This window comes from Hetaerina americana, unplaced genomic scaffold, assembly GCF_022747635.1.
Source record: "Hetaerina americana unplaced genomic scaffold, ioHetAmer1.1.p SCAF_21, whole genome shotgun sequence".
NCBI classification, from domain to species: domain Eukaryota; kingdom Metazoa; phylum Arthropoda; class Insecta; order Odonata; family Calopterygidae; genus Hetaerina; species Hetaerina americana.
The window spans coordinates 2,836,593-2,862,724 of NW_027286775.1; the positions used below are offsets into that span (position 1 = coordinate 2,836,593).

Sequence of the window (26,132 nt, forward strand, 5' to 3'; positions counted from 1 at the left end):
TTGGTTTGCTTGTCCTTCAACAGCTGTAAGTAATATATTGATGAGTACTACGTCAAAAAATGATAAAAAATGGAATGTTTATTAGTGTTATTTAGAAAACCATAATACCAAATAAATAATGTCTGATGGAAGGGCTTAATGGTCAAAAATAATATATTAATGCATTTAATAATTAGAAAATGTCATTTTCATGGATGACTGCACTGCATACTTTTCTCTGTTATTAACAAAAGAGTTACAACATCACTTCAATGACATAATACATTGTGCCACACTGCATTAAACACAGGAATTTCATCCCGGAGGAATGCGGGGCTTACAATATTGTAAAATATCTTCACAATATCACTGAGTTCATATGCATGAATAATTAAAAATATACAACTGAATGAAGGTAAGTGGTTCTTGGAAATAATATAGGGCGATGAAAATGCCAATCTTAACAATAAAAAACAACAGCAAAATATGATAATCAATTTAAAATTCAACAAAAAAGCATATTAAATATTATTTTTATGCTGCAGCATCAAAAAGTTGATTTATCATGTCTGCAACTTGTTCTGGAGTGTACTTGATATACTTCTCTGGGTTTTTTGTGAAAGCAACATTGCAGTACCTGTGAAATAATAAAAACAGTTAGAAATAAATCATAGGAATGTGAAAAGCTTAATTAAAAATCACTTTTAAAGCAAATTAGTCAAAATTATAGCAAAACGAATGATGCTTGAAAAGATTGGTTAACTGAAATTGCAAAACTGGTTACATCAATTCCAGCTATCTTGAATGCTGAATCTATTCATTGGGGAAAAATATTGCATTACTGAGCACATACTAGATCAAGCATGGACTAACATGACACAAATTTTCAAATTTATTCAAGAAGATTAGGGATTTGGCATGCCAAAAACATATTAGTTCATATTGACTGACATTAATTTGTGATCAAAGAAGTGATGGATATTTACAGAGAATGTGCAGCAGTTACAGTGTAGTCCTAGTTTCTTCCAAATGATAAGTAAGTGTTACGGCAAAGGTAAAGTTTACTCATGTACTTACTTTTCAAAAAATGCTTTATATTTAGGCACTATTAGATCTTTATTTTCTTTCTTTAGTTCTTCTCGAAGTTCTACATCTGGGATTGAATATCCTCGTTGGGATTTGACAATGTCTTCAATTTCTTTGTTGAAACCCTAAAAAATAACACAAGAGGCATATTAAGTAGTATTCATAATTTTCATCAATCTAAACAATAATTATTATACTTCATATCAAAAATTGATATAATACTTATACATATAATGACATGCTCCAAACTCTTTTTCCCAACCCAAAAAATAAATCTATTTCTATATGCAATATATAATCAATACACTTTTCAATGCGCTCGAGCCAATTTTTGCAACACTTTTTCCACTTAAATTGAGGCACCTTCAAAACATGGTTTTTAAATGCATCAACGGCTTCTTCAGGCACCGAAAAATGTTGACCAACAATTTTTTCTTGATAAACGGGAATAAAAAGAAGTCATTTGGTGCTAAATCAGGGCTATACAGAGGATGACTCATCAATTTGATGTTTTACCCAGTCAAATAGGTAGCTGTTCAGCCGATCTGTGAGAGCTAGCATTATCATGATGGAGAATGATCATTCGTTGCCGGTTCTTCTTCCGCAGTTCACCAAGCACTTCTCGCCAACAAATGCTCGTGTACCATTCAGAATTCACGGTTCTATGTTACTCTAATGGTACGGTTGCCTCATGTCCAGTTATTCTGAAGAAAACTGTGATCATTTGCTTCGATGTGCTCCGTGCACGAATCACTTTTGTCGGATTTGGCTCGTCTTGGAAGACCCATACCGTGGATTGCTGTTTTGTTTCGGGCTCATACGCATAGATCCAAGATTCATCACCTGTGTAGATGTTATACACAGCTTTTGATGCGGCACTGCAATTTTATTTATTGAGCATTTCTTTGCAGCAATTGACACGAGCTTCTTTTTGAGTTTTTGTCAAATTATGCAGGATCCAACGTAAACAAATATGTTTAACAGCTAAATGTTCATGCAATATCTCAATGATGCTGGTCATACTGGTCCCCAAGAAAGCATCAATCTTACAATAAGTCACATGACGATCTTCCTTTGCTACTTCTTGCACAGCATCAATATTTTCGGGCACAACAACTGATTTTGGACAACCTTCTTGACTCGTCGCTGAGTGAACGGTGGCCATGATGGAATTGGTTTTTACCAGCGTTTCACAATGGCAAAGGATGGGGCTTCATCGCCATAAGTGGAAGTACTTTGATCGATGCACTCCCGTCTTCATAATCCACGCCAAAAGTCGTAAAAAATCATCACGCTAAAGTGTTCAAGAGTTAATTCCATTTTTTTGCCAAGACAAAATCTTCGAGTCATTGCAAACAACAAAAGTTATGATCAAACGACAAAATGTTCTTGAGATAGTCAGTGTTAAAAGGGTCAAACTTTCAGATGGAGCCTAACGCACTTAGTGTTGTCAAGGCTCAAAATATAAATAGCAAACCTCATATATTTATTTATTTTGTGAAAAATAAAAACTCCAGTAGAATCTGTAAAGTAAGTCTTCCTTCATTTACTCTATCAGATTCAAGATTACATCTGATCAAGAATTTCCGTGAAAATGTTAGAATGACAACTATGAAATTATTTTTGATTCACGTATCTCGATTCCTGCTTGAGGTGCTTTGTGGAGGGCACTTTGAGTGAGTACGCCGTCCGTCGGATGGGACGTTAAGCTGCGGACCCCTTGGCGCCTTTCGTTAAGAGTAGGCTAACGCCGACGCCGGGTTTCTCTCCACCCTTTATCCTTTCCTATCCATCCCCTATGGCGCAAATGACCTCAGCTGTCGGTCGCCTCCCCTCAAAACTACTACTACTTTTTGATTCACAGATTGCTTTCGTGGCTAATTTATTAGAGGGCTTTTCTGCATTTGAAATTTTGAACAGCACATCAATAAAAATCAATTGTAATAGTATCCCTAATTAGACTTTTTAAACAATTACTGATAGAATGACACATCTGAGTAACATAACAATAAGCTAAAAATAGTGCTTATTGACTTCAATAACTGACATATTATCAGCTCATCAATTGATAACATTTTCAGGTTTTTTGAAATTTTTCCCACGATAATTTTCACTGACATTATCTACTGCCATAACGAGAGAGTAATAAACACAGTAATCAACCCGGAGGTCTGTCTGATGGGTGCAGGAGTTCACCCAGTACTAAGCCCAAAGGCGTGTGAAATTTATACACTAGGGTAGGGGGGCCAGTGCCTTTCCCTGTGAGGGTTATGGTTTCCCAGGAAGATCAGGTACCCAAAAATCACATAGCTCAAGGGGAGCGGAGGGTGGCCCGAGGGATGCCTGGGAATCAAACCAGGGCCTCCCAGTCAGTAGTCTAGCACTCTAACCATGGACTACCATATAGCTGCAACACTAACATAATGATTATTATTACTCACAGCAAATTTCTCCTTGATTACACTTCGATCTTTGTCCCTTAATTTTCCAGCTTGAACAACAGCAGCAGGTACATCATCTGCTCCACATATGTAACTAATTAGACGATGCCAACTACGGAACCAGAATGAAAACAATTAAAGAGCTTTCTTCTTTAAACTCTTCAAGAATAATAAATAAACATATTTTGTACTTAATAACCTTTGTGTGTAGGATCTTTTGTGCTCCTTGATCATGTCCATGTATGACTGCTGGCAGTCAGGCTGCGCACGAGACACAATGGACAAAAGACCTGAGCGCGAAAGGGCCGTAATGACATAATGGCTATTGTTTAGCCGGAATATTGCACGAAGGCAAGTCTCTCCTGCTCCATACAGCTCACTTTTTCCAACAAGAGCCAGATTCAATTGAACCAAAACCTTTCCTGTAATAAGAGAATAAAAAAAATAAATATATATGTTTTATACACTGTGCTAATTATCACATCTTCATGGAAGGGGAAGTTGTGAAAAGTGTTTCATGCCATGGTTTGGGTGATTCAAGGGATGGTGAGAAGCATAAATAACAAATCTGTGGAAAAGTACGAGTCTTTCTTTCTATTTCAATAATGGATAAATAACAAGGTCTAAAAAAAACTCTCCCTATGTTAATGTTGTGATTGATTACATTCATGCAAGTTTGGATCATACACTTGCAATTTATAACAAACACTTATAATAAATTTACTTTTATACGATATTTATTGCATCACAAAGGAGCTAGATTTTAATATCAATACATAGGGGTAAATAGTGGCAAAGTCAGAAGCAGTAAAGACAGCCAAGTCAGCAGTGGCTTTGAGAAAGATTTCCTGTCATGCAAGAATTGTGGCTTTTAGCCTTAAAAATTCAATGAAAAATGCAGACTTCCGAGGTAGGTAAAACCACAATGCAGAGTACTTCAAACCACCACCGCGAAAACCTACGCAGCCATATAAAACCACAATGCTTTCAACAAAATCATCCTACTTTACATTTACATCACTGAATATTGAATATTGTCCAGTGGGTGGATTGAACAAATATTTGATGTGGAAAATTCAAATGGAAAGGTTCCTAGAAAAACTTGGGCCCTAGAGTCTCATAGAATGCATGGGCACTGGTGTAGAATGAGGCAAAAATACCACAAAAATGATTTGTCTAATGTTTAACGCAAACATACTTAGGTGAGGATTGCAACTATACCAAATAACTTAGAGAAATCTTCAGAAGGCACATGAAGATAAAGATCTCACAAGAAATGTTAAGCCAGCTCAGAATCTCATTAGATTTAAGATTGGAAGATTAGTGAAGCATGGAAGAAAATGAAAATAAGATATGTATGGCAATAATATGGCAATGGAAAATCCTGTACTGAAGATAACTACAGTCTATGTGAAAGCAAGTTTTATTTAACACGATTTATAAAGGAGGATAGAAAGTGAAACCACTGTTGCAAGTAGGAATCAAGTCTTAAATAATAATATGAACTTTTAACCAAAGTTTTTCACCAGCAATAAATACAACCTTAAAAATTTTGCTATGTGAAAAACAACCAAAAAAATAGGAAATGGTGGAGAGGTTGTTGATGAGAAGAGTGATGGATTGCATACAGAACTGGCAGTTAGAACAGATATACATAATACTGAGATGTTGATTCTTGATAAGCTAAAAGTTATCATTCAACCCCGTTTATCATAATGAGGAAAAACATATTGAAATGAAATTTCATTTGGGATCATGCTCAGGGTAGAAAATAATTATTAAATGCACACCAATGAGAAAATACACTGAGTTAAGTACTAAATGCTTCTAAGCACAGCTTTTGTATAAGAATTATTTTATATGTTGCTCCCACTACGGTACATCAATGAAAGCAGATTGTTAAGATTTTGCAATCTCATACTTAAGCTATCTATGGTTGCTAGAAGTTTGAAATTTGAAAATTAATGGGAACAACCCTATTTACAAAAAGAAAGACAAAAACATAAGGGTTAATACAAAGGAATTGATTTACAACTCATACGTGTAATTTTATTGCACATGATTAGGAACAAATTAGTTGACAATTTTTGAGAGATAAAAAAGATTTACTCAACCACGTTTTTTATAGTATATACACAGAATTATTATATTATTACAATTATTAACTAGTAAAACTTACTTATATACACTCCTAATAAAGCTTTGTTTTTATCTGCTTGAGTGTGCAGTGGGGGTGGATGTGGCTGCTGCTGCAACTGTTGTAAGGCACTTATATATTGTGACTCTCGAGACAGAATTCCTCCAACTGTTTCCACAAAATCTAAGAGTTGCTCCAGAAATGTCAAGGAATTGCTGGTTAGTTCATGCACTGTTCCATCCTTGGGAAGAGCGGTAGATGCATCTCCTCGCACACTCTCAATGAAGTCTTCCAATGCTTTAGCTCCCTTTTAAATAAACATGAAGGTGCCATTACATTTCAATTAATTAGTCTTAAGTGGATAATTGCTATGCATGACCGGAAACTTTTACTTACAGTCCCATGTAAAGTATTCAAAATGGATGTGAATTTGGAGCGAACATTGATATCACACCCCTCGACAGTGCGATCAAATTCTGGCTTCATAGCCAACAGATGTTTTAAAATTGGGAAGACAACTAATACTGCGGCAAAGTCATGTCGATTGATGCAACGTTTAGCACGTGCTGCTATGTTCTGTAGAAAATAAGAATGAACTTTAGTTACATGGATAAAAATTTTGAAATATAATAAAGAACAACTTCCCTAATAAGTTATCCTAAGACAGTCTGATGAGTACTCTTCAAAATTAATTATTCTGACACATGCTATATTAAAATAAAAAAACCATAAACACAGTAATCGACCCGAAGGTCAGTTTGGTAGGAACGGCAGAATATACCCAGTACTAAGCCCGACGGTGTGTGAAATTCACACATCAGGGTCGGGGGGGCCAGTGCCTTTCCCTGCGCCGGTTAGGGTTTCCCAGGAAGACCTGGTACCCGAAAAATCACATAGCTTGGGTGGAGCTGCAGGTGCCCAGAGAGGCTTGCCCAGGAATTGAACCCAGGTCCCCTGGTCAGTAGTCCATCGCTTTACCCTCTGGACTACCTATTTTAAAATACTAATTTTTAAAGAATAACTGAATTAGATCGATAACATTTTCTTGCTGCTTTATATTAGTATACAACAACAACAGACCAATAAAAATCATTATTATTACCACCCTAGTGATATTCTGTATTTTTTAATTAGACAAATTCAATTAATAACATATATTTATAATTATTTAGTGAGCATAGTTAATTTGCATACCTCTCCATCTTGAACAACTGTATCCAATGCATCACGGGTAATTATCTCAAAAATTTTATGATGATGTTGGAGTGGAATAATGCCAACCATTAAGGAATGCTCAACTTGCATGAGTCGGTGAAGTCCAACTACTAAAAGCAAGTAGTTCTCCATTTCTTGATCTTCCACTATGTCCTCTCGAACCTCTGAAAGAGTATAACATTTTAGTTGTAACAAGAGTTGGTTATTACAGGTCTACCAGCTTAGTGTACATTTTCGATGGACCCTGGGACTACACACTCCTGTTATCTCAAATGCTGTCTAACCTGACACAAATGTCCTCAAACCCCATAGTAAATTTAATTATTCAGGGGGTGTTTTTCTGCATCGGATTTTTTGCTAATGATATCAGTTCACAATTCCTATGCTTCTCCTATCAATATATATGTCTAGTCCCACTCTACGCAATCATTTCCCCCAACATAGAATTTGTTTTCTTTGTAACTATTTTAATATATTTTATTTTCCTATAATAACTGTAAAAGATTCTACACTATTTGTTGTAATGATTGTTGATGTATTCATGCATGTAAACAATGAGGGGTTAGGAGGCAGAAGGGACTATTTAGTCCAAATCTCGCCCCAATAAAAACATTTCATTATTATTACTGATATTATTCCACACCCACTAAGGAAAGGTCCCTGCCCATGGATGACAATCTTGATGTGGAGGAAGGTTTGTGCATTCTGATGACCCTCAAGAGCTGCGCTGGTGGGAGCAATGATATTTACTCTGGGGTAGAGTCACCCATGCCAGATAGGTCAAAGGATAGGAGGCAGACAAAAGGTTGACTGAGCAGCATCTGTTGCTTCTCAGCGAAGTGGCTGTAAGGACATGTGATCACAGTAGGGAGGTCATTTAAGAGATGATATCATGTTAAAAACACTATTGATGAAGGTAATGGGAAACCACCTCAATTACTTATCGCTAGAATTGAATGATGGACACTATAGAGAAAATGAGTCCAGCCAACCATGTGACTTGGCCCAATAGGCCATGCGTTATGCCCAGCAGCAGGAGAGGCAAGGCTTCCATGGTCATAGGTCATGAAATCCTTGCAAAGGAAATTTTACAGCAGAAGCACAGAAGAAACAATAGAGAATCAAGCCATCCCGAATAGGGACTTGGAATGTTAGGACAATAATGACGACAGGGAAATTAGAAAATTCACAGCAGGAGATGGAGAAAGGAAATGTAGATATTTTTAAGCTGTGCAAGATAAGATGGAAGGATAGTGGGAATTCCTGGAGTAATAGTCATAGAGTAATATATTGTGGACGGGAAAAGAGACAGCAAGGGGAGGCAATAATATGTGCACAGACCTGGTTTAGGGCAGGATTGTTGAAGGAAAAAAGGGATTGAAATGGGAAGGGGAGGAGAGAAGAGGCAAAGGGGAACTCATTTGAGGTTTTAATATACTTTCTGCCACAAACTATGACCACCCTAAGAAATCATTCTCAGAGATAACAAGTACTTTTAATGGCCTGTCCCCTCCCCACCACTGGATGTCTCCCACACACACCTCATATAGAGAGAGAGGACCCACACTATATGTAAAGGGGTGTGTGTGGCAACCATGAGAAGGGCATCCAGAAATATTGCTTTATGTGGAGCCACTATTCCATTATTCAAAAATTCATGAAACCAGAATAAAATTTAAATTAGAAAAAAACAATGCAGAGTGGGTAGGCAACCGCTTCGATGCAGTTCATCCTCCTTCTGACATGCGGAGAAAACAAAGGATGTCTCTGTGACCTTTTATAACCCCCGAAATAATAAAATAATCTCAATAATAAAACCACGAATAAATAAAAATAATCTAGATTCAATGTTTATTTAATGGAAAATTTTTATTAATATATTTTGACAAACATAATTTTTATAAAATTTCAAAGTATGATAGTGCACCAGGGAGAGGGTGAAAAAGTATATTCGCAGCAGCCCACCATATGAATGTATTAAGTACAGTCACAGCAGCGAAAGGGTTACTGACTTATCTTGTTGAATAGTAAAAGCCTCAATTTGCTCATCTTAGAGGAGAACGTGGAATTCTTAGGGATTATGAATGCAAGAAACACGAAAATAGGAAAGTACCAATATTACAGAAACATATTTTAATTAAAACATTAAATACTATGGTAACTTTTAATTTCACAAAATCTAAAACTTCAAAGAAAGCCCAGGTATTTCAAACTAGCATTTTTTTAAAAGGTATATTGACGTTTGAATTAAATTATCTTTAGGATTGTAATTTGAAGGATCTCAGGTTTTCCCGGCGTATGGTATTCAAGAAGTTCTCTCGGGTTTCCCACCGGGTCAGTTTGCAGTACACCGACGTTTCGAAGGCTGACTCTGCCATCGTCTTCAGGGTGAAGTCACCCTGCTGCCATCGTCTTCAGGGTGAAGTCACCCTGAAGACGATGGCAGAGTCAGCCTTTGAAACGTCGGTGTACTGCAAACTGACCCGGTGGGAAACCCGAGAGAACTTCTTGGATTGTAATTTTATTAAAATTTTGAGGTGCTGGGCAGGAAGAGAGAATAGCATCTATTATCTACAAAACACATACTTGTCAGTTTACTGTAGCTCAAAATTTAAAATGAAAAATACAGCCAATTAATGATTTAGCTAAATCTTTGAACAACAAAATTAAAATTTATCAGTTTGTCCATAATGCTTTATATTCATCACCATAAATAATGCCAAACAACATCTTACCTAAAAGCATTCCAGACCTCCTAGAGCCCAAGGTTAGCCCTGTTGACTGCTCAAGGGTTTGTGAAGCTTTCAAAAGCATTTTATTAGCTTTCTTCTCAAACCTAAGTAAAAGAAACTCCAATAAGTTTTCAAATGTATAAAAATACCATGAAATATTAAAAAACGATCATGATGGGTGGTCATAAGTTTTCCCTTATATTCATCACTTGAGTAGTATCACTGCATACTACAGGGTGGAGCAGAATAGACTAGTTTAAAAAATTACTGCCCATAAATTAGCGGTGTTAGTGTTGGCGTTAGCTGTGGGAAACAATGACATTTTCAGTAGTTACTATACAGAGGCTTGGTGAGCATCAAGGCTTTGTCAGAGAAACTTTCTTTACAAACAATGATAATGTGGTGGGCTTTTCGCAGGCGGTTTGGTTTGGCTCATCATGACAGGGTTTCTGATGCTAAAACCATTAGGAAATGCATTACTAGTGTACCAGTGACAAGATCTGCACTTTTTAGAAAACCAGCTGAGCGACCTCAAAGTTTGCGGACACCTGAAAACATCATGGTAGTGAGAGCGTCCATTGAACAGTCTCCATCGAACTCGGGGCAGAAACATGCTGCTGCTCTTGGAATATTGCCCAGAATGGTAGGGCAAATTTAACACTCTGACCTTCACTTACACCCCTACAAAATGATGGTTGTTCAAGAATTGAGTCCAGATGACTGGGTGAAATGCACAGATGCTTGCAATGCAATCTTAACCTCTGTGCAACCCAACTCAGTGCTCAATCCTCTGTGCAACCAATTCTGTGGTCTCATGATGAAGTGCATTTTCACCTCTCCAGCTCAGTAAATAAGCAAAATTTTCATTTCTGGGTGATTGACAACTCTCGCGAAGTTCATCCAAGACCTCTCCATAGTCCCAAAGTGACAGTTTGGTGCACTGTGTCTAGCACAGGCATTATTGGGCCTTACTTTTTTTTAATCCCGAGGTTCAACAGTTACTGTGAACTCTGTGTGCTATTGTGAGATGCTGGAGAACTTCTTACTCCCCAAAATGGTGGAGTATGGTGTGGAATATGACAAAGGAGCCTTTTGGTTTCGACAGGATGGTGCCATGGCTCATTACGCCCGTCGTTCACGCCAAATCCTGCAAGAACAATTTCCCGGCCGCCTGATCACCTTACGAGGGGATGTTCCATGGCCCCCTCGCTCCCCAGATTTGAGCCCATGTGAGTTTTTTCTCTGGGCATATCTCAAATTTGAGGTTCGCAAAGTTCGACCAGGGACCTTGGAAGCTCTTAAGGAGGTAATTATAGATATCAGTGCTGGAATAACGCAAGATATGTTGAGAAGAGTTTTTGAAAACTTTTTTGAATGACTCATCATGTGCATTGCTCACAAAGGTGATCACCTGGATGAAATAATTTTCAAAACCTAATGAAAATAAAATGGCATTGAATGCAGTTTTCAGAAATAAAACGCTTTCTCAATTACCTTAGTTGGTTTTTTACAATTCACCCATCAAATCAGGGAGCCCATTCTGCCCCACCCTTTATTTGATAACACTAGATATCAGTTATTGTGAATTCATTTTCAAATTTTAGGAATGTTTTGTCAATTTTCACAGAAAAAAAATTTCTGAACTGCAAAACTCTCACTTTAAAGTTTGACCTTGCAGGTCACTTTTTGGGTCCCTGATCTCGAGGATCAAAATACAAAAGAGGCTTGTCTGAAAGGTATCACACCTCCATTCCTAACTCCGCACTGGCATTAATATTTGTCATCCAACTTGTGACATCCTTCGAAGTACCTAATCCCCATTCCACTGCTCCCATCGATGCTTTCACATCCTGAAGCGATGCCGGCTTCAGTTTGAGGAATTACCTTCAGAGGAACAGTTGCATTTGTTTGAATTGTCTCTTCTATGTCATCAAACCAGGGCCCTTAGAGCACCACTTTCAATCTTGGGAACAGGAAAAGTAGCAAGGGGCTAAGGCGGGTCTGTGCGGAGGCTGACAAAGTTGTTTCGCCAAAAACTGTGGCACAAGGTTAAATGAATGTGATACGTCTCATTATCGTGATGAAGAAATCAGTCGCTACTCACCAGTCATTCCAAAATCCTCCGTTAGAATTCTTGAAACACAAGTTTTCAGAATTCCAAGGTCACTTTTTAGGGCGTGCGTGCCCTGTCCAATGACAATCTACTTCAATTGCAAGTTGAACAAGCTCGATATTTTCCAATGTTATTGCGCACAAAGGTCGGCTAGAATGTCGTTCACTGACAGACAAGACATGCGGCCATCTTTAAAACGCTTGTACCAATCTTTTATCTGTATTTTGCCCATACCCTCATCTTCAACTGCGTTCTGTATCATTTCAAGTATCTGCACAACTATTTTTGAGTTTAAAGCAAAACTTGATGCAAATTCGTTGGTCAAATCTCTTCTGTCAACAATCAACAGCAATTGAAAAATTCAACAAATGCAAAAAAGGCACAGTAAACAAATGCGCACAGCATGCGAATTAACTTTTGGTGACTGCAGCAGCCGGTGAGTTTGTGAGGAGTCGCTGGTTATGCTCACACTCCACAGAACACACTCAAACATTTTGCCATTGGGTTATGAACACATGTCGGATACTTTTGGGACACATTTCGTATGCGTAATTCACACCTTCAGTTTGAAATTATAGAATACATAGATTTATTATTCCAGTTTGGTTTCAAATTCATAATTTTTTCCATTGCTATGAGAATAAGATCATGGCATGAATGGGTGAACTCAAAATAAATATCAGGGAAACTACAAAAATATCTTTCGGCTGAAATTTGCCTGGCCATCCAAAACAAATCAAAAAACAGGAGTGTCTTTCACTGGACCAAGGGGCAATGAAAGTTGACAAAGATTAGTACCCAAAACTCATCATTGTGTTGCTATAGCCAAATAAACAAAGTCAATTTTAAAATTACGCAGATAAAAGTTCAATGAAGTGATTCCTGTGTTCCTTTCAGTAGTTTTCTTGAATTTTTCATTACTTCAAATGTTTTGAGTAGTGACTGGTTCTTCATCATCACAATGTCGATTCTCAAATGAGAAAATGGCCAGTTTATTTAAAATCTGCCAGAGTTAACTATCGTGAGATTGGTCATTTTATATACAATTTTATTGTATTTTTTTTATTGCTTAAAGTTAACCCAATTGGAAACACAAGACAACTTCATTCAACTGATTCACCGAGCAAAGCACCAGATCCTTCTGAATGATGGTGTTTGATGAGATGCACAGCATCACCTCTACAAGGACTTGAAATTTAAGTTATGCTGCCTTGCTAATATTTTTTTCCAGGTCAGTGTTGTAAAATCAAGTAAACTGAGTCTTGGGCACACCAGAAGGTGACAAAAACAGGTGAACTAAATTCATTTTGGGGGCTGAGAACCATGGTAAGCTTGAAAATTCACTTGCAAAAGGATATCACAGATGAAATCTAAATAATCAAAGACAACGTAGCCCAGCATTACTCTGGCAAAAAGAAAGACAATATACTTCCATCACCTGTGATGAAATCTGAGACCATTGAATCAAGAACATTCAACTCTACTATTCAGGAAAAAATGAAATACCTAAGAAGTGACATTCTTACCTTTTCCTTCGAGGAGCACATAGGAACTGCTGTGAGGTGCATCAAACAAGAAATTAAATGTTTTCCACTGAACGTATGATTATTAATTTGCTTAAACCTTACAAATATGAAATTTTTTCGGCACTCAAAGAGTGAAATGATTTCGATGCCATATTAAAAGCATTGTTCACTTTGCTTTCTCTTTTGATTCCAATGATTAAAAAGAGAAGTATTTTTCATACAACTGAGTTAATATCACCTCCTCTAAACTTGATTGATATTTTAAAAGAAAAAGCAAGTCCCCATATGTTCCCAGGCTATAATTTTATGATTTGGGGACTCAAAGGGCAGGAAATGCGGAGATATAGAATGTTGAGCAGGTTGGGAGGTAATTTGTAGGAGATAACTGGACATTTGGAAACCAAGTATAAGAAAAGGTGTTGTCTTGAAGGATGGGATTAAAAGGTATTTGAGCCATTTTTCTCACTTATTGCACTCTGGGGATGAAGGTGGTGCAGAGATTCAATGGTTTCTTGCTTTCGGATAAGGGGCCTGCCTGCAGCCCACCTAACCTCTCGGCCGGCTCGTGCCGGCCTCGGTGGCGGTGGGGTAACGTCCTTGCCTACCAACCCAAAGGTCGAGGGTTCGATTCCCACCTAGGTGGATTTCCCTCCATCTAGGGCTTGGTTGTATGTGTTTGTCTGCAATATAATGTCTGTAATGTAGGGTTAGGTGGAAGAAGGGACTATTAGTCCCAACCTCGCCCAATTAAGTCGATAAATAAATAAACCTCTCCCACAACATTAGGCCATTACTTATTCATCAATATTCAAGATTAGAATTCGTCAAATTTCAATATCCCCCAAATTTTCACAAATAAGCAATGCCCTAGTGCAGCACATATGATGAAGTGGAAGGTAGGATGTGGGGAGCAGGAAATGCAGGTAGTGGGAAGTGTGGGTAGCTGTGGGAGGAGGGAAGCTATGAGATTTTGCAGATGAAGGCCTGACAGGCTGAGAGTGAATAGGGAATGCCACATTATGCGCACGTGGAAGGTGGCAGATATCAAAGCATAGACACTCTATACTTTGGATTATATGATGAACAGAGTGGAAGAAATGGATTTTGGCAATGGTGATTACAGCGCATAATGGTGCTGGAGGATTAATGGGATGGAGAGAGAGAAATTGATGTACACAGTGAATGTGTGGAAGACATTAGTGCTGTGTGCTCAGATTATAAAATGTAATTGATGAAGCATACAAAATAATAGTTTTCAGAAGAGATGTTTAAGACAGCTCATGAAGAAGTTAGCATACAAGGGAATATTTGTGTGCCTTGGATCTGCAGAAAGAGTTAACCTATGGAGATGAAAGCATTTTTTTCTATGCAACATCAACCGTGCCATTAAAATATCGCACTGCATAGATATTTGAAACCTAGAGTCTCTCTAAGAGATAAATGTTGTGAACAAGGTTATCCAGCTAGTGTGATTCAGGCAACACATAGAATGGAGTGTGCAGGCATTGGGGGAAGTAAGAATGATAATATCTGTTTATGAAGGACTTCCTTGGGCCCATGGTCTTTGAGGTATGGAATGCTTTTGGAGGAAAGAAGGAGATGTTTACAGTTAACACATGAACCTTTCTTTGTCGGCAATGGTGACACTGGGGCTGATCCAATGTTTTCAGATAGTAGCAAATTCTTGAGTGGAGGGTTATTTTGGATTAGGCGAGTTGAAGAATAACGATGTAGTGTCAGATGGACAGTATTTTCCAGATGGAATACCATCTGAGGATTCAACAAAATTTGAAATCATTGGACAGAAATGACATTGTTGAAATTGGGGTGAGAGAAGGCTTTGGTTGACAAAATTTCAACATTCAATCATATTATGGTATTTTTTTACAATGATATTAAATAATACAGAACTATTAAACAACTCAACAGATGACTTTTCCATCCTTAATCCAAATGAAATTTGATATCAATATTAAAATCAATCCAATTCAACAATCCCAATTACCTTACAATCACTGAAAAGGTAAAAATTTGAGACTTTTCAGCTTCATGAATGGGAAAATGAGATGAATTATTGTTATTCTATTTACAAATGAGGATAGGTTCTTGTTAATACACACAATAAAGGTAAAATGTTCAACATTCCAAGGCAGTTGAGCTTTCAATTGCTTACCCTTTGAAATATAAATCTGGTTTACATATCGTTAATCCATTTTTACATTCCTAACATAAAAGCTTAAAAATGAATGGAAATAAAATTTTGCTATTAGAGATATCTGCACTACTAACTTATTATGGGCCTTCAATATTTAGCATAGTGGAGTCTTTGGAATCTGGAGGCAACGGATTATCAATGCTCTCAGTGTCAGCAAATTTGAGATTTTCCATTTCCTCATAAACTCAGCACCAGTAAGCAACTGATCCTCTCAGTCCTCCCAAATTCCCTGTTCATCTGGGCTTCACACCATGCATCTTTGAGATGTACACATAACTTTTTCATGCTGAGATTTAAGTTTACTAAACATATACATAACTATTACAATACATAAATGTGAATCAAATCAAGTTAACGTTTACATACACATGTTGCAGTCTTCTTGAAGCCCTTCTGCTGGGTGTTTCATGTCGGCTTTGAAACTTGGGCCGCTGAATGGAGCAAGTCATGAAAATAAAGGACATCATATTTAATGATAAGTGAAATTCATATTACACACTATCAAAAAGTTAAGCAAACAACATATGAAATATGACACACTCCATTTTATAAACAAAACTATCATGGAGAAACATCTCAAGTATTCATTCAATATGGCTAACTTTTAAGGAGTCCATCTCTGAAACCACTGTTGGTAATTGAAAGGTAAATTGGGTTGAGAATATCCTATCAAAATACATACTTTAGGCAGGGTTGCTTATGACTTCATTGCAGATTAATGTTTCAGTAATGCGTGCTCCTATGACCTCTCCAAGAACTAAAAACTTGGAGGCAATCATGGATTGCAGTTGAGATTATTAAAACGAAAGAAGGGAATGGAAGAATATAAGCACAAAATTAGGAAAATTACGTATAAAGAGTCAAATAATAAACTGGGGTAGGAAGCTTATATGGTGAAAGAAACACGGTGAAGTGGGGATAAGGCAGAAGGATATAGAGAGTTTACAGAGAATGGTTGTAATGGGAGCTCTGCACAGGAAGGTGGAAGCACTGCAGGAAGTAAAAATGGAAAATCTCAGCACAATATCAAAGATAAGGCAGGAAAATTCTAAATTGATGCAGGGAAGATTTCAGAGAGATGGCAATAATACATGGAGGTACTGTCTGGCAAAGGTATTAGAACAGAAAGTTTACACATGGGAAGAGAAGAAAAACAAGGAAGGTAGATTTTTACACGTTGATTCATAGCATTATGAGGGAGGAATTAGGCCAGAAATTTTAATCATAGCAGACTCAGTTTCATTCTCAAAGATGGGAACGCCAGCCTTCTGTGGGAATTTGAAAACAGTAACTTTGATTCCACATGCAGCTAAGGTGGACCTTAGATTCATAAAAGATGGTAGCGAAGAGAGCAAAAATTACTAAAAGAAGGCATAAAAATATAAATCAAAATGAATTTGTTTGTTTTGTGCATTTCAAGAAGGCACTCATTGGAGTAAATAGTGCAGAGTTATTGAATGAATTACACAAGATACACATAACAGATTCAGGTTTAACTTGGTGGAATTTCTTTATTATAAGGGTAAAAAGAAACTTAACATTTCCACCAGAAAGATTTTAATATTTCATGACCATGGTCGTGAAATATTAAAATCTTTTTGGTGGAAATGTTAAGTTTCTTTTTACCCTCATACACAATATATATTTTATCATTTACTTAAAATAACTGATAATGAACACAAATCTCACTACAACAGGAGATCCGGGCGTGGCTGCAGAGCTGGGAGAGCTAGTCGTGCCTGTTCCTGATGGCGGTGATACTGTGGAGCCCGTTGACAGAGCATTGACTCCTTGGAGACTACCACCACTAGATGAGCGTTGCTGCTCCCTTAAAGCCTGAAGACTACGAGTGAGGACCGTAGACCTTACCCTAGCATAAACATTCATAAATTCATCTCGTCCATTCATAATTAGCCAATCAGCCAGTTGCACCAATTCCTCAGCAACACCATCAGGAAAACGACTCAGTGAAGTGGCTGCTGCAGCAGAAGGAGATGTTGCCCCACCATCTTCTCCTGCTACCTCTAAAAATCACATTTTTCAAAAGAAATAAATCAGAGTTGGTTTTAATGCTGGTTGTTTACATAATAATAATAATATTTTTTCATTTTTTATTACAATTTAAATGAAAAATAATTATGGACATCATTGCAGTTGTTCCTCGGGAAAATATTTGATGAAGTTGGGGGATTGGAACATCACAGTTGGTGAGGGAAGAAAAGATGCTAGTGTGGTTAGGGACTAAGAATTGTACCTTTCAGTCACTTCACTGAAACTAAGAGGAACCAATGAAACTACAGAAACAAACCAATTAGTTATATCATCATTATAGTCTAGGGTGGTATCTCATACCCTCGTCTTATTTTTACCAACTCTCCAAATTTATGCCAAAGAACAAAACAAAGATATTAATATGATGACGACACCAGAATTCATATTTTCTGAATTTTGTACCTGTGGTTAGAAATAATTCTAGTTTCAGGAAAATTTCATGCCACAGAGCTTACATTAAACTGTACCATAATTTGCTGAACATTCACCTCAGGAAATCATTCAGGAAATAAGGGCAACAATTGCTTTAGTTTATTTCATATTTATGTTCTCATTGAAATAATTTCATGGCCTATGTACTGTTCAATGATATTCAGCAGTGGTCATTTTCGAATACCGATGTGAATTAGACGTAGCGGAAACTTATGAAAAGTGAGTACATTAGGAATCAGTGACCACATGTGATGGAATATAGAGAAGGACAGCACCAGGGGCAGTAAAATATACGTACAGGATGTTAGAAGACATACACTTATTTCAGGATTTAACTCTTCAAAATATAAGTTGGATTTTCACTCGCCCACGATAAGATTCTTTGAGTGCTCTTATATCGGAATGAAAAAAGCTCTCATGATTAAAGGAAACTGCTTTTGTAAGTGATCATGGGAAAATAGCTTTAGCATCATGCTAACTTCTTCTTTAAGAATAATTGAAATGTTTAATGAATTTTTTCGTGGAACCATGAACTAATTAATTTGACTTTATCACAAGAAACCGAACATCAACACTTCTAAGACTGAATACTAATTGGACCACATCACATTAAGAGTAATCTGGACAAAATATGCTAACTTCTGCCTTCCATTTTTCAAAATATTAATTTTAGTTTAAATTTAATTTCAAACATTAATCTTAGAACAGATTTTTCCTGAAAACATACATCAAGGAACATATATTTTAGCAAGTATACCACATAATAAGTAAATAATGGGAAAATTGAACTCCTATGGCTTTATGAAGATGGTCTAAGGGGTTTAATTTTCACATTCTTTATTGTAAAGGAAATAGCAGCTCCACCACCCATATTTATACACATAATTAAGCAACCATTTTCTTATCAAGTCATATTTACTCACCATCGTCATTGCCTACAAGATCGAGCAAAACTATAGCTGGAACAGGTTTGCTATTACGATAGAGTATTTCCTTAAACTCCCTATTCAAGGCATCACCACCAGCATTATACAGGGTTGTCTGAAATAGCAATGAGGTACATAAGTAGGTTTTATATCATGAGATAAACAAGTAGGTTATGCACCACAGACAATAAAGATGTTGGTAACACTATTTAACCCTTCAAAGTTAATGAGGAATGATCAACAAGTTTAATTTCATATAATTGATATGATTCCATAGGATATTCTATACCAGGTGTTCATATGACACATCAGGACAGGTGACGTATCACATAATAATTCCTCCTACTTCCTGATACATGGTGCCTTGACTCAGATAAAACATATGACTCCTGTTTCTGATCAGCTTAAGGATCTTGTAAACATGAGTTAGTAAAACGGATTGAAAGCAAACAGCGAAGAAAAAGAAATGAGATAATGAAATCAGTGAAAACGTGGAGCATGAAGCTCGGTACTGCTCACCCTAACCTAAATCTGGCATCAATTAGGCATTTGAAGGATAGGAATGTTTGACCCTTAGTGTGCCATGCATAATTACTAAAATTTAAGAGAGATATCGCAAGATATTTTGTTGAGAAATGTAGATTTAATGAAAAATGTCCATAAAAATTATTCAAAACAATTTGTTGAAAATGTCAAGGCAAATAGTAAATACAGCTTTATTTTGTATATGGCAAAGATCAAAGACCAACATCCAAACATATAAGAAGAGAATGTGATGAATCATTCCTCTTCCTCTCTCTCATCATTTCTCAATATTTAACTTTTGTTTCATTTTGTCTTCTGTCCAAATGATTTATCTATAAATTAACATGCACAGACTGTATACATGTATGTTCGATATTATAAAATAATTTCACACAGATTTCTTCACATTTGCTACAAAAAGCATTTTTCACTTAAATATGAGTGCTCAGTTTAAACTTTTACTTTCCATGTGACTTTCATTTATGCAACATTATTAAATTTTTCAAAACACTGTAAATATGTCAACAACTCTTTCCCGAAAAATTCTGTAGAAATAATTACTTTCTCATGCAGAGGTAACTAACATTATTAAACAAGTTGTAGAGATGGTCACCAGGTGCATATTGGTGATAGCTGTCTGATTTGAGACGGAAACGGTCAACGTTCTTGATGCAAACTACCTGTGCTATAAAAGTATATATATATATATATATATATATATATATATATATATATATATATATATATATATATATATAAAGGCCTTAAAAGGTAAGACCAAATTAAATATAAGCCAGAGAGAATGAATTTAAGCTTATTTTGACCAAGAAAATACTTAAGGGTCCACTGCGTGTATTGACCGCTACTTCATTGCTGACTTTCGGATTTGTTCACCTGTACATCAGCAATAGGTTGATAGCATTACTTTTGAATTCCAAGAGAAGTTCAAGAGAAATTCTCCTGAACGACTTCTTTCATCGTTCATTTTAGTTTACTTCTAACCTCCAAACTCTTTCCCTTCCAATTCTTATAATATATTTCAGTACATAAGGGTAAACAGTCATTTAAATATCCACATTTGTATAACGTTAACTAGTTAAAGATTGATCAGTAGATTGCGTGACTTTTAAAGGAGCCAATGCAATAACCATCCTAACAATTCAACAAGATGCTCAAATTCCTATAATACTCACAACATTTTCCAATTCCACGCTTTCGGGATTATTTTTCGAAAAATACTCTTGAGCTGCTAGTAACCTATTCATGGTCTTAAGAAATACATCAAGCCCCGCTCCACCACCAGATATGGGTCCAGGGCCAAGTCTGATGACTCCTTCAACCTCCTGACTTACTCCATAAAATCCAATGACATGATCTAACGCTGCTAGAGTTCTTTCTATATCTATTTTAAATTGTCAAGGATTCCAGATGAAATAACTGATGCATGACGTATTGAATGTTAACGTTATATAAACAATGTAATACATAGTAAAGTATTGCCGTGAATCACTGAAGGTTTAATGCTCATATTTAAAAATGTTGTCGGGGCCGTAAAGTAAAACAAATTAAATCAATTAAGGATACGTTCCTGTCTCCTTTGTAAATTTCCAGTCTCATTGTAGACGGGTAGAATTGTCTCTTCTAGACGGGCCAATCTGTGCTCAAAGGAAGACAATATCCCAACCATCCCCTTCGTTAGTTGGCTACTCTTGTCAACTTTTTCTTTCAACAAATTTAAATTGATTAATTCCTAAATACAAAAGAATAAAGTTAAAAACATCAATTTATCCGCATCAATACATGTTACCCTTCCTACCACAAACATACATTACCTTTTCTAATTTACTATCAATTTCGCATTTTCTTTCCGAAGGATCAATCATTTTAGAAAAAATACACTTAAATAAAAACAATTAAACTCGAACAACCACCCACCCATCTAAGAGATCAACTGGAACGAAATTCGACCTTCTACTGTCCGTAATAAAGGTAACAGCGACGAATAGGCTCCTAGATGAATACGTCATGCTCTGATTTTGAGGCGCGCGAGTTTTGTATGCCGTAAAACATAATAAATTCTCAGTTAATTGATGTATCAAGCTTTAGTCTCCAAATATTTCTTTTTCAAAAATTGCAACCATCTTTGTCAAATCTAATATTTTTCTTGATTTTTGTTAACTTCAGGACGACGACATAAATTGGGTCGCGGTAGTCCAGTGGGTAGTGGACTGTTGACCGGAGGGTCCCGGGTTCGATTCCCGGGCAAGGCACTCTGGGCACCTGCAGCTCCTCCCTAGCTAACGTGATTTTTCGGGTACCAGGTCTTCCTGGCATAACCGGCCCAGGGAAAGGAACTGGCCCCCCTACCCTGATGTGTGAATTTTCACACGCCGTATAGGGCTTAGTACTGGGTGATCTCTACGATTACCTACTAAACCGACCTTCGGGTTGATTATTGTGTTTATGGTTTTTAATAGGACAAATAACTTCGAAAGATAGGCAGTTGTGGTACAAGTAGATGAATGGAATCACTGGAACGAATGTATTTGTCGTAAGTATGATTCTCTTGACCTCTATTCTCTCGGAAAACTGTTTGAAATATGCAATATAAAAAGTTTTATACGTAATTAAATGATCTCGGTGTATGGAGATTGGTTAATTGGGATTTAAAATCTCTTTAATTTTAAATTGACATGATTTCACAAGACTTGCATCATTGACATTTTTCTTTGAATCAAATATACTAGGAAAATATTGACGATTATTCAAAGGTGAGGCATCAAAAAGAATTCCTTTGTATTTCTGCCGTAGTAAATTCGAAACTGGTTAAAGCAAATTATATGCAAAGAAAAATTAAACAATTGGTTATTTACTTATTTTCAATCTGAATATCAATAAATTCCATGCAGTATGCTGAATCCCTGTGTCATCCTTCGCAAAATCTCATTTTTACTTTATCCATTCCCACCTTTTTGTGATTTCTTGCCATGTCATATTCTTCCCCAAACTGCTTGCCCCTTCTTGCACTTGCTCCGAGCGTGCTTCAGAGTGTGCCCCTCACCCGAATCAGAAGTTCTTATAACTGTGACCTTGGTTGCCGGCGTGGGTGTATCAGAACTGTCGAAAGGCGTCCACATATAGTCAACCCGTCCATTCTTGATATGCAAGGTTGATCGGATCGGATCGGAATGCTCCTACCGCATTGTTCCCTCGTCTGAAAGAATTGTGGGGGCGGAGACATGCAACGCCATCTCTCGCCTGACGCGAATTCATAATTCTGAATATCTGGGTAAATTAATTTAGCGAAGCGATTTTAATGATAGAGCGAGACTTAGTTAATGAAAGTATTGTATAATATACGTGAAAGAGTGTAGGAGGCATAGGTGACTTTTCGAAACGTGTACATCAATCCAACACGTCACATGGGCTGAAGATAACAGAAATAAGACGGTCAGCAAGCAAGATTGTGAATTCCCATCGCCGGAAAACATTTTTAACATGCCGAAAGAAAGGAAGTGAGGTGGGGTGGAGGGGAGACGAATTCAAGAGAAGCAAAAAAGAATGATGCAGAGCATTTTGATAGGCGATGAGATGTTGGAGAGTAAGATAAAGGGAAGAACGTTAGGCAAGCAAGGGAAATGGTAGGCAAAGGATAAGCATGCTAGGCGGAAGGAAGGAAGTTGGGAATTGAGGGAATTAGCATTGAATGTCTATTGAATTTTGTTTAGAGAGGCCATGAAATTTATCGCTCTTCAGTTCTTTTCCATCCAAAACCTACCTGAAATGGTAGAATATTCCTAATAAAAACGTATTCAGATAAACATGTCGTAGAAGGCTGGCATACGAGGGTAGTCCCAGAAGTACCCGGTCTGACCTAAAGATGGTGGTAGTTGTTTGAAAAATATCACTGCATTAGAAAGTATGCAATCTATAAAGCATAAGTTTCAAATTTGAAGACACCACGTTGCTTAGTATTTGTTCAGCAGCAATCAACGGTGAACGTTTTCAGTGAATTTGTGAAAATGGAGAAAATTGGTCATCGTTGTGTGAGAGAATACTTTTATTTAAAAGGCCTAAGCCCAACCAATATAAATGCTGAACTTGTTTCCACTCTGGGTGAGTACGAGCTGTCAAGACGAGCATCGCATTGGTGGACCAAATGATGTGATGACTCCAGAAACCGTGAAGAAAATCCACAAAAGGATCCTGGATGATCATCGACTGTAAGTGAGCGAGCTATCAGACATGGTAGGCATTTCAAAAAGTCCGGTACATCGCATATTAACTGAAATTTTGGACATGAGAAAGCTGTGTGCAAGATGCGTGCCGCGTTTGCTCACACTCGAGCAAAACCAGTATCGTGAAGATGTTTCAATTGAGGGTTTAGCTAAGTTTCACAGCAACGAAGCAGAACTTTTGCACCGTTGCATAACCACTGATGAAACGTGGGTCCATTACTTCACACTAAAGATAAAATAACAATCAAAACAATGGATTCAAAAGGGAGAACCACCTCCAAAGAAGGCAAAGAACCGTTTCATCTACAGGCGAGGTCATGGCGCCGGTTTCTTGGGATGCGCGCGGTATAATTTTCAATTACTATCTTGAAAAAGGAAAAACCATCGACGGCGAGTATTATGCGAACTTAATGCAACCGTTGAGCGAAGAAATCAAGCAAAAGCGGCCGCAAATAAGAAAGTGTTGTTTTATCAAGACAATGCACCAGCTCACGAATCCGTCATTGCAACGGCTAAAATTCATGAAATAAAGTTTGAATTGGTACCTCATGCACCCTATTCCCCAGATTTAGCCCCCTCGGATTATTTTCTGTTCGCAAACTTGAAAAAATGGCTCGGTGGTCAAAGATTTTCCCACCGTGAAGAAGTGATGTCGGCAGTTAATGGCTATTTTGAGGAGCAAGATAGTTCTTAGAGTACAAAGGGTATCGACCTTATTGAACACCGCTGGGGAAAGTGTATAGAGCTGAAAGGAGATAACGTTGAAAAATAATTTCAATATTTCAAAAATTTTGGTGTTTTCTTTGTTGGGTCGGGTACCTCTGGGACCACCCTCGTATAACAAACAAGAATAGGTTTCGCAACCAAGGTGAGTATAGTGCGTTGTACGAAGATAGTCTTGGTGGTGCGATGAATCGGACGGCAGGTCACAGCTTAATAGGAGTGGAAGTAGTTTTGGATTGTAAAATGGACTCCGCCCCAGCACCTCTTCCCCTTCGCCGTCTAGTTGGGGCTTGGCCGAGGAAATATCGAAGGCGGAGGGATGGCGGTGGGATCCAGCCTCGAAAAGTCCAGGATTTTACCAAATGTTGTAATTGAAGTCCTTGTAGGGCTTCGCAGAGGTTAAATCGAGAGAGACCACATTCTGACACCCAAGTTTACCTATTCCATGAGAAGCCCATTCAAACGACTGCCGTGAACGAAATTTTGAACAGCCTAATTAATAACGGTGGCGATTTCTAAAATAGTAGATATTTTTAAGGTTAAGTCCTTGGAAATTGACGAGTACGACGATGATTGAATCTTTGGATTGCATGTGTTGGGAAAAGAGAGGATACGGGAAAGTAATGAAATATTTTGAAGATAAGGTCATTAAAATCGATGCTAGCGCGACTATGAGCGGAGGTTGGACCTGTATATTTGTTTGAAGCCGAGATTTGGGGATGTAATAAAATATTACGAAAATAAGGTCATTCTAAGTAAAAAATAATTTAACAAGGCAGAATGTTTGGAAAGCATAAATGGTAAAGGTGGGAATTAGGATAAAATAACGAAAAATTATGAGGATAAGATCATTTAAAATAGGCACTAATGTGTCTAGGACGGGGTATTTAAACAGCATAGATGCCGAGGTGGGTTATTTGGGAAAAGTATGGAAATATTTTTAAGATACCATAATCGGTAATCGACCCGTGTGACGAGAAGGGTATGTTAGGATGGAATTGAGACAAGAGTGGGGATTTGAAAAAAATGAAATATTTTGAGGATAAGGTTCTCTAATACTAGCGCAAGAATGAAGACGAGGGAATATTTGGGTAGCATAAATGGAAAAGAGGGGAAATGGAAAAATATATGAAATGCTTTGAAGATAATGTTATTGAAAATTAACGTAAGTATGAAGAGGAAGAAAAATTTGGATGCCATAATTGGGAAAAGAAGGTATTTGGAAAAGAATTGAAAATATGATGAAGAAGAGCCATTTGAAATTTAAATAAATTATTGACAAATAAAACAGTTTCTGGCGTGACTTGGTGGAAAATATTCAGATTGAAATTCAAAATAAATAACTTGGATTTTCCACAAAGAAATTTTTTATTTACGACCTAGGTTTACCTATGGTATAACATGTGATGATGTCAAACCTGAAGATGTTATACCGTAACGAAACCTAAGTCATAACTAAAAATATTTCTATGTGGAAAAGCCAAGTTGTTTATCTTCAATTTCGAAATTAATTATTTACATTCAAAGTTGTCACAAAGAAATGTTTGGGTATCATAATATTCAAAGGTGGGAATTTGAAAACAAGAATAAAATAATACGTAATAAGGCCATTCAAAAATGGTAATTATGTGAAGAGCAGGGGATGTTCAAATCACAAAGATAGAATTAGAATGATTTGTAAAAAATAATGAAATATTTTACAGATAAGGTCATCAGAATGCGACAATTGTGTCATGGGGACGGGTATTTTGAAAAACATACAGGGGCCGCTATAAATGTAATACGCATTCTC

At 37.1% G+C, this 26,132-nt stretch overlaps 1 protein-coding gene across 1 annotated transcript; it reads right to left on the minus strand.

The window, feature by feature from the left end:
- Nucleotides 1-135: 135 nt before the first annotated feature.
- On the minus strand, nucleotides 136-21,325 carry Exo70 (exocyst complex component 7). Its single transcript, XM_071586178.1, has 14 exons — nucleotides 21,212-21,325; nucleotides 20,964-21,129; nucleotides 20,573-20,781; nucleotides 18,852-18,969; nucleotides 17,134-17,468; nucleotides 15,811-15,875; nucleotides 9,594-9,694; nucleotides 6,838-7,022; nucleotides 6,040-6,219; nucleotides 5,686-5,950; nucleotides 3,706-3,928; nucleotides 3,507-3,618; nucleotides 1,057-1,190; nucleotides 136-616 (listed from the first exon to the last, which is right to left on the minus strand). The coding sequence occupies exons 1-14, from the start codon at nucleotides 21,260-21,262 to the stop codon at nucleotides 514-516; spliced, it is 2,247 nt and encodes a 748-aa protein (XP_071442279.1). The 5' UTR covers nucleotides 21,263-21,325; the 3' UTR covers nucleotides 136-513.
- Between the last annotated feature and the right edge of the window lie 4,807 nt (nucleotides 21,326-26,132).

Bases quoted from the DNA above. Each gene is read 5' to 3' on its own strand.
- Exo70 (XM_071586178.1), bottom strand. From the start codon at position 21,262: ATGATTGATCCTTCGGAAAGAAAATGCGAAATTGATAGTAAATTAGAA. The intron at 3,929-5,685 runs GTAAGTTTTACT...CTCTTATTACAG, and splicing joins TTTATTAGGAGTGTATATAA to GAAAGGTTTTGGTTCAATTG. The intron at 1,191-3,506 runs GTGAGTAATAAT...GTTATTTTTTAG, and splicing joins TAATCAAGGAGAAATTTGCT to GGTTTCAACAAAGAAATTGA.